This window comes from Peromyscus eremicus, unplaced genomic scaffold (assembly GCF_949786415.1).
Source record: "Peromyscus eremicus unplaced genomic scaffold, PerEre_H2_v1 PerEre#2#chr22_unloc_1, whole genome shotgun sequence".
NCBI lineage: Eukaryota > Metazoa > Chordata > Mammalia > Rodentia > Cricetidae > Peromyscus > Peromyscus eremicus.
In genome coordinates, this window is record NW_026734286.1 from 6,935,239 (window position 1) to 6,944,911 (window position 9,673).

General features: G+C 53.5%; 1 protein-coding gene across 1 annotated transcript; it reads right to left on the bottom strand.

The window, feature by feature from the left end:
* Positions 1–155: 155 nt before the first annotated feature.
* On the bottom strand, positions 156–9,673 carry Fsd1 (fibronectin type III and SPRY domain containing 1). The gene is made up of 8 exons (XM_059251929.1): positions 9,518–9,673; positions 8,353–8,448; positions 7,968–8,099; positions 7,431–7,532; positions 4,277–4,299; positions 3,986–4,107; positions 2,954–3,163; positions 156–398 (listed from the first exon to the last, which is right to left on the bottom strand). Exons 1-8 carry the CDS (start codon positions 9,530–9,532, stop codon positions 208–210), a joined length of 891 nt encoding a protein of 296 aa, XP_059107912.1. The 5' UTR covers positions 9,533–9,673; the 3' UTR covers positions 156–207.

The window sequence follows — 9,673 nt, forward strand, 5'->3', positions numbered from 1 at the left end:
TCCTGATGATGATTCCACAAGCACAAACCCCTACATGTGCACACACACACAAATACACGTAAAATAAAACCCACAGGTCACCCTCCTAAACAGAAAGTTAAAAAAGAAAACAAAAACCAGAAGAGTCCAAGATATCCGAGCGAAGACAGAGATGGCCACTGCAGACTAAAGGTGAGCTCCCCAGCAGCCAGAGCAGTAAGGGCCACATCACCCCGTTCCAAGACCCTTATGAAGGATGGGTTCCCAGGACACCAGGATGGGTGGGAGACACTGAGTCAGGGAGGGTAGGAAGCAGTCACCTGGCGTCTCTAAGGTCACCGGCTCAGAGAATTCCCCAGCCACCGCCTTGTTACAGGCCTTCACACGGAAGTTCATGTATTTCATGTCAAATTTGAGACCTAGGAGGGAAGAGAGGACATAATACCAGAGGGGCCCCACCCTAGTCTGTCAGTCTGTCTGTGTCTCATTTAAGATTTATTTCTGGGCGGTGGTGGCGCATGCCTTTAATCCCAGCACTCGGGAGGCAGAGCCAGGCGGATCTCTGTGAGTTCGAGGCCATCCTGGGCTACCAAGTGAGTTCCAGGAAAAGGCGCAAAGCTACACAGAGAAACCCTGTCTGGTAAAAACCAAAAAAAAAAAAAAAAAAAAAAAAAAAGATTTATTTCTATGTATCTGAGTGTTTTGCCCACATGTGTGTCTGTGCACTACCTGTGTGCAGTGCCTGTGGAGGCCAGAAGGGGGTGTCTAGTCCCCTGGAGCTGGAGTTACAGGTGGTCATGAGCCACCATGTGGGTGCTGGGTACTGAACCCAGATCCTCTGCAAGAGCATCCAGTGCTCTAACCACTGAGCAGCCTCTCAGGCCCCTTAATTATCACTGCTGATGTCTGGCCTGCCTGCTCCACCCTCTTTTCCTGACCTTGGCCTCCCTGCTCACCACTCTGCATACCCTTCCACTCAGGGTACCAAGCCCACATCCAGCCTGGCCTTATGTGTCCGTCAGCCTCCTACCAGCTCCCTGGCTGCCATGGCAAACCACAGTTACCACCCTGTGCACCAGAACCTTCCGTAGCTCACTGTGTCATCAGAGAGCTTGGGTCCAAACACAGGCCCCATCTGACTCTTTTTTGTCTGTTTTTGAGAAAGGGTCTCACTGTGCAGCCCAGGCTGGCCTTGAACTCACTCTGTAGACTAGGCTGGCCTCGAACTCAGATCCACCTGCTTCTGCCTCCCTAGCGCTGGGATTAAAGGTGTGCGCAACTACCTCCCCATTTCTGTTTCCTTTTTATATGACAGGTCTCAAGTCGTCCAAGCTGACCCCAAACACTGTATGTAGCCAAGGTTGGCCTTGAACTCCTGATTCTCCTGCCTCCACCTCCCCAGTGCTGGGAAGACAAGTGTGCACCAAGCTGGGGGTGGAACCCATGGCTTTCTCCCTGCTAGGTGAGCACTGTGGCACCTGAGCCATGCCTCCCTGCATCTCTTTGGTTTGGAGCTAAACTAGATATTCCACAAGCCGCCACCAGTGGGAAGACGGGATCCCTCACTGTGCTTGTGTCTGGGATTATCCCCAGATAAAAGTCACAACAAAACCAGTAAGAGGCAGAGGGGCCTGAGGTACGGATTCTGGGGTCCTATAAAAAAGGGGGGTAGGTTTGTTTTGATTTCTGTTTGGAAAGGAAGCCAGTAGGTTCTGGGGCTCTGGCACGGGCTGGCACGGCCATTCCCCCTGCAATTAGCATGCTCATTATTAACCATGAATGCTAATTACAGATAACTAGCAGGCTGGTGATTATAGCCCAAGAGTTGGAGAGTTAGGGAGGAAAATCAGGGGTTCCCGGCTCTGAAAGGCTTTGTAAACTCATTAGGGCCCTGATGATTCCCGCCTCCTGAGCCTCCTCCTGCCCGCTGTGAGGATGCCTAGATGTTCTGACTTCCAATTACCCAGAGACTCCCTGAATATCTGAGGGGCCCCTGAATGCCAGGATTGGGAGTTCACTGCTCACTAGTGAGTGGAGGGTGAGGAAATGCTTGGTGGGTAAAGGTGCAGGAATGTGAAGACTGAATCCAGCCACCCAGGAAAGACCCAGGCATGGCTCATGCGGACTGTAGCCCTGAGGTGGAGACAGGATTCCTGGGTCTTGGCAGCCAGACAGCCTAGCTAACTGTGAACTCCAGGCCAATGAGACCCATCTCAAGAAAGGTGGGGGGAGGGGGGAGTGGTACTGAGGGTGACGGCCAACACTGACCTCTCTGACCTCCTCACTGGCACACACACAGCGAGAATGAAGGACTAGCAGCTGGATGGTAGAGCTATAGAGAAGCTACACATCCATCTTGCCTTCTGTTCTGCTGATGGCTCTGTCGGGCTAACCCCACCAGCCTGCTCTGAGACTCCAGGAGTTGCAGGAAGCCAGGAGTACCAACACACCTTGGTGTTTGATGGGGCAATGGAGCCGGGGGCGAGGGGGGGGGCGCCCCAGGGGAGTTGGGAGATGGACAGCTAAGCTGAGCTGGTAGTGCTCCCTTTCTTGCCTAGGCATGCTCCCTCTACCTAAAGGTGCTCCCTCTCTTGCCTAAGATTGCTCCTTCACCTATCAGGGAATGCTTCCTCTCCTGCCTGGGAGTGGACCTTCCTGTGGGGGAATGCTCCTTCTCCTGCCTAGGAGTTCTCCTTCACTCTGCAGGGAGTGCTCCTTCAGCTGCCTGAGAGTGCTCCCCATCAGGCTGTATTCCCCCACAGGCTTGTCTGCTCCTTCATACACCTGAGAATGCTCCCCCACATGCCTGGCCATGCTTCTTTATCTGCTTGTAAATGCTCCTCACTTACCCTGGAGTGCTCCCCCACATGCCTGAGAGGGTCCCCCCTTATCCATCAGGCAATGTTCCCCACACACCTATGTGTGCTCCCTCACCTGCCCGTCCATGCTCATTCACTGAGGGGTGCTCCCCCACCTGTCAAGGTGTGCTCAGTGTGTCGGATGCCCTCGACAACCATCCAGGGGTGATCCTCCTTGAGGCGGGGTGGGCCCTCGAAATTGGTCCTGCGGTACTCCAGCACGTAGTGGTCAATCTTGCTGTCCTCATCGGGCATGCGCCACACCAGCGTCACACAGTTATCGGCCACCAGGGACTCGGCCAGGTCGATGATGGGGGCACTTGGCACTACCAGGGCCCAGGAAGAGGGGTCAGTGTCTGAGTCATCAGACTACTCTGGTGGAGCCCTGAGGGGCTGGGGCTGAGGCTGGGGCCTCCTGGGGTCACATGGGTCAGGGCAGAGCTCTCTCTGTACCTTCTCAGTATAGAGAAGTACAGTAAATTTGTTACTTTTCCAGAATTCTCTATGAACCGGGGTGTGGCTTTCTTTGGGATTCCACCCCACAGTGGTCCTCCATAGAGTGCCAGCTCCCTAGGAGGTGAAGTCTCCTGGGATCCCCAGGGCAGGGCTTTCCCAGGCCACCAGTGCCTGGTGCAGGAGCCAAACTGAAGGCCCACCCACCCATAGACATAGCATCCACAGACCCTACCCACCCTCAAGACAACTCTGGTCAGTGTGTGGGCCTGGCTTGCTTAGGTCCTGCCCGCGAGGAAGCAATGGCCCCAAGTCCAGTGTGATCAGGGCCTGACCAGGGCTCCACCCACAGACCCCACCTCACCCCTTCATGGGAGGGACTTGATGTGGGCTCCATCCATAGACAAGATAGTCACAGACCCAACCCGTGTGGGCAGGGCCTGACGAAGGCCCAACCACCGCAGCCACAGGTCCCACCCCTGCATGGGCGGGACTTGATGTGGGCTCCGTCCATAGGCATGACAGTCACAGATCCCACCGCCTGTAGGCGGGGCTTGACTAGGCCCTAACCTGTGCAGTGCTGTGTGGGTGTGTGCGTGCGTGTCTGTCTGTCTTCCTCGCTCCACTCAAGTCCTGTTCTCTGTCCCCCCGACCGGCACCAGAGCCCTGGGCCCCCAGGCGGGTCCCCATCTCACCAGGCAGGAACTTGAGGGTCTGTAACATTTGGCGTTCCTGTGCGAAGTCCACCATGAGGTGACTCATGTTGTCACTGACCTTGGCTTTCAGCGACAGTCGGAAGGCAGGGGCCATGGTCACACTGCAGGGAGGGAGGAGCAATCCCACGGTGGCTTGTAGCAGAGGGGCCAGGCTGGGACATCTGGGGACCCCTGCCCTGTGCTCCTGTGCAGTGCTCAGGGACCTGGCCTCCCCCAGGGTGTCCCAACACAGGCAGGACTCTGGGATAGGGACCTGACTCAGCATCTTACCCATCTTTGATTTGCTTGGCGGCCTAGAAAAAGACAGAGCAGAAATCAAAGGTGCGTGTCGCCCAGATCTGTGCCACTATACAGACAGGGAGACTGAGGCACAGCAGCTGGCATTTGGCAAAGATCTCTGCCAGGAGGCAGAGGGTGAACTGCCCCCTTCTGGGCTGTGTCAATGGGACTATGAGACTAAGCCAACCCCACGCCAGTCCCTGCTGCAGGCTGCAGGAATATATCATAAGAACTCAGCTGGTTATGGCAAAGTCACTACCTGGAGGGATCAAGGAATTCCTTCAGAGGAAGCCAAATTCCAAGGAGTTTTTTGGTGTTACTTGGCTTGTTATATATCAGCTGTATTCTGTTATGAAAATCACGTGTGCCTTCACAGTTTTCCCAGTTGATTTTTCCCTAAGAAGGGCTAACAGTGTGGACTGATCACTCTCTGGACATACACATTCCAGGTATTTGGAGAACAGCCTCAGGAAAGGCTTTCTCTGGAATCAGATATCTCCCTTGGCCACTTTCAAGGACTAGCAGTAATAACAGTCCACATGCAAGTCTCCTGATTTAAGGTAAATTCCACAAGGAGACACCACCTAGGTCAGGTGGACGTTAAGTAATAGCTTTACACAATTCAGCTCGGACCCTCCTTTCTTACAGCCTTACTAACTTTATAGACCGCTAACTCCTTACCTAACCACTTCTAGGAATATTTAGATAACCTTCTGTGCTGACAGCTATGCTCAGCCAGAACCCCAGTTCAAGCCTCCCTGTAATTATCATCATTGGCAGCATCTGGCCAGGTCCATCCCCAGATGGAGGAAAGTAGCTTATCAGAGATACCTCTGTACTCTCTAAGAACAGACTTAAGCATCCAGGCTACCTGTTTGAGAAGGCCTGGCGGATGTGCCAATTAAGCTTACTTCCTCCTTTCCCAAACCTTACCTCCAGTTCCAGATCTCCCTTTAACTATCACCAGATAGTTCTTCTTAGATATTACCTGAATTTAGCCTTTAGTTAATTCATTTCCCCATTGGTCACTTCCCTTTGGGGTTGCAAATGATAATTAACGGTTATTGCCTCCCTATGTGATTCTTATCACCCCTCCGTTTGACCCTGGAAGCCTGGCTTTGCACTGCTTAGGGAATACTGCTTGTAAGTGCATATAGACCAGGACTTCCAGGGCATGGAGGACAGAGAAGAGAAAAGAGAATGGAAGAACTAGATGGGTAAGAACTGGAGAGGAACAAACAGATTGGGAAGAACTAGATTGAAGGGCTAGAAGAGAGTACTAGAGGAATGAGATGGAAGATGAGGAAAAGCCAGATGGGGAAGTACTAGCTGGGTAAGAACAAGATAAAAAGGACCTAGATGAGGCAGAATTAAGATGAGAAAATTAAGATAGAACTTAGAGGGAGTAATAGATAGGGAAATCAGACAAGAAAGGCGCTAGTCACAAGAATAGAACTGAAGCTGTGTATAAAGGATGTTATGCCAGAGGAATTAAAGCAAGTGGACTACAGAGCTCGGTGTGCTGAGATTCTATTTCCTGAAAATAGTCCTTGCCGTTAGTAGTTCTCTCTCCTGAGCCCCTGGGATGTAAAATATTAAGGATGGACCCACTAATATTATACAAGAAGTCTCCACTCGGTGCCCAGCACACACAGCAGGCACACTTAAAGTTACATTTATTTCTTTTTTGTTTCTTTGTTTGTTTTCGAGACAGGGCTTCTCTTTGGTGTTTTGGTGCCTGTCATGGATCTTGCTCTGTAGACCAGGCTGGCCTCAAACTCACAGAGATCCACCTGGCTCTGCCTCCCGAGTGCTGGGATTAAAGGCAGGTGCCACCACTGCCCAGCTTAAAATCACATTTATTTCTATGTGTGTATATGTGTGTGGAGGTCAGAGGACAACCTTCAGGAGTTGGTTCTCTCCTTCCACCATGTGGGGTCGGGGACTGAACTCAGGTAGTCAGGCTTGGCCGCAAGCACCCTTCCCCCCAGCTTTTTTTTTTTCCTTCCTTGCCAGCTTGAGTCAGCACATTTAACAAACCAAAATATAGACTGCCCAGCTTAAGAAAAATCTTAGAGGGCTGGAGAGATGGCTCAGCGGTTAAGAGCACTGCCTGTTTTTCCAGAGGTCCTGAGTTCAATTCCCAGCAACCACATGGTGGCTCACAACCATCCGTAATGAGATCTGGTGCCCTCTTCTGGCCTGCAAGCATGCATGTAGGCAGAACACTGTATACATAATAAATAAATAAATCTTTAAAAAAAAGAAAAAAAAAAAAGAAAAGAAAAAAGAAAAAAGAAAAATCTTAGAAAAAATAATGAATGCTCCACAAAGTAAAAGCTCATTCTGAGTGGTATTGACACACTCACCACCGGGTGGCATGAAATTATACTAATTATGTATTCATTGAGCCAATTTGTCTTACTTTTTGTGACAGGGTTTCATGTAGCCCAGGCTGGCCTGGAACTCACTTCGTAGCCGAGGCTGACTCTGACCGTCCTCCCAATTGCTGGGGTGAGAAGTCTGCATCAGCACACCTGGCCTGTGCGGTGCTGGGGATGGGACACAGGGCCTGGTGCATGCTAGGTGAGCACTCTGTCCACCATGCCCCAGCCCCAGTCCCTCACTGAGTGGTCTCGAAGACATACTTGCGTTTCACGCTGCGTGGAGGAGGCACTATCTCAATAAAATGACTTGTGGGCTGGCGAGAGGCTCAGCGAGGAAAGGCGCGTGCTGATGCGCCTGAGGTGATCCGCACACTCAGATGAAAGGAGGGTAGGAGTGCTGTGGGCTGCACGCGCCCCTCCCACACACAAATAAATATGTGTGATAAAAACGAACAAAACCAGTGGTGGCGCACGCCTTCAATCCCAGCACTGGGGAGGCAGAGGCAGGCAGATCTCTGTGAGGTCCAGCCTGGTCTACAAAGAGAGTTCCAGGATAGCCAGGGCTACACAGAAAAACCCTGTCTCAATAAACCAAAAAAAACCCCAAAAAACAAAAAACAAACAAACAAACATAACCAACCCAAACCAGACCAAACAAAAAATACCAAAAACCAAAAACCAGAATAAGAACAACAACAAAAAACTGGACACAGTGCATTTGACCTTGGGACCTTATGGGTCCTCTCACTGACACCCACCTGAGGGAAGTCCTCGCTGTCTGCGGCCTGCAGGGTCTGGTTGGCTGTCTCCAGGAGCTCCTCAGAGCTCTCCAGGGCCCGTGTGCATGCGGCTAGCTGGTTCTGTGAGCAGCATTCAATGGGGACAGATCCCTCAACCACCACAATCCCCCCGCCCCGAGCTCTGCCACCCCCAGGACCCACAGCCTAACAGGGCTCCAGGTGGGAAGAATGGACTGGAGCCTTGGGCGCTGGCAGAGCCAGGCTGGGATGGACTCACACCTGAGTCCCCCAGGCTCCCTGGTTACCACAGGTGGGAATGTGGGATCCTGAAAAATCAGGATGAAGTTTGGGTACAATGTGAGAGACGCCGGCTTGGAGCTGGAGAGTCCACGGCAGTCATGGGAGGTGTTTGAGCGGGTGTGTTACCCTGGTTCTGGGGGGAGTGGAAAGGACTGGGAAACTGTAGGGAGGTGGTGATGCCAGAGAAGATATTTTGGGGAAGGGTTAGGAGGGGACCAGAGGCTCCGGAGGGAGGGGATGGGTGTGTGTTCACACCTGCAGCTCATAGGTGCGGCTAGCCCTGTCCTGCTTGATCTTCATTAGCATGGATTCCTTCAGCTCCTCCAGGACCGACATGAGGGACTGGAACTCGGCTTCCAGGTCCTCCTGTACTTTGGCTGAGTTTGCCTGCATGGGAAGAGGCCACCAAGAGCCGGGTACAGTGACACACGCCAGAGGCAGGTGGTTCTCTGTGAGTTTGAGGCCAGCCTGGTCTACAGAGTGAGTTCCAGGACATCCAAGGCTACACAGAGAAACCGTGTCTCAGAAAAAGAAAAGGCGAGGCCATGTAGACGGGAGACTGAGGTGTGGAGAGAGATAACTTCCTGGCCTCTCCCTGCACCCCTCCACCAGAGTCTGCAGAACTGACTGCTCTGCTCACCTCTACGTTCAGCAGCATCTGCTTCAGGGAGTAGATGAAGGTCTGTGTCTCCTCATTCTTCACGGCCAGGGTGGTGATGATTTTTCTTAGTGCCTCCTGAGGAACAGAAGGAACATGGGCAGTGGGTTGGCTGAATGCTGCCCTCCAGGGATGCAGGCCTGGGGCGAGGCTGTGGCATCCCCATTGCAGAGAAGGAAACTGAGGCATACAGCCGGCCTCTCAGGGATGGACCCTAGTTACATGGTATGAGCACTGGGCTTATATGGGTTTGTGTGTGTGCACATACATGTGTGTGCATGCACGTGTGTGTGGAGGCCAGGTGTCAATGTTGGTTGTCTCCCTCTGTCACTTTCCATGTATTACTTGAGGGAAGATCTCTCACTGAGCCTGGGCTAGGCTAGCTGCCACCGAGTCACCAGGGATCCTCCTGTGTCCATGTTCCCAGGGCCGGGGTTACAGTGTATGCAGCTGCACTAACTTCTTACGTGAGCGCTGGGAACTTGAACTCAGGTCCTTACGCTTACACAGCAAACACTTTCCCCATTGAGCCACCTTCCCCGCGGTCTCACTGTGTAGTCCCGGCTAGCCTGGAACTCAAATCAACCTCTTGTCTCTACCTCCCGAGTCTGGGGTGACAGGCGTGCACCACCAACACCCCAGGCCAGTATCTGCAATCTTGAAAGTTGACGGTGAGCTGCAGTGAGAGGGTAGCAAGGTGAGTCCCAGGGTCCAACTGGGCTAGCCTGGGGTAAAGGGCTCTAAGGAGAAACAAATTTCTCCTGGGCGAGGTGTGATGGGCGTGGGTCAGGATAGCCTGGAAAGTGGATGGAGTTCATCTGGGCAACCTGAAGGTCTCACTTGCGAAGGGCGGTGCTTGGAGAGGGGGATCCCCAGGGCAGGTGGAGGAGGAGGGCGCCGGCTCCCGGCACCCCCCCCCCGGGGGTGGGGGTGGGGCTGGGCACTGCGGAGCTGGGGGCGGTGACCTGCGGGGTGAGTCTCCAGCTGAGCCCAGGCTAGGACGATGAGGAGCTGAATGAGGGGGAGAAGGATTGGGGTCTGCGTGTTAACCCGAGCCATGGTGCAGGCGGCCCGTGAGGGGGAGGGGCGCTGCGGCATCACCTGGTCCCCTCCCCACGCCCGCTCCGAGCATCCCTCCCGGTCCTACCCTCTGGTCCTCCATAGCTGCAGCCCTGGGTCTCCCCGACCCCGCCGCGGGGTCCCCCTCAGCTGGTTCTCCAAACACTCAAGCCTCCTTGGCCGCAGCCGGCAGCCAATTAGCCCTCCGCGCCCTCGCCGCCTCCGCCGCCGCGCCCCCGGTCAG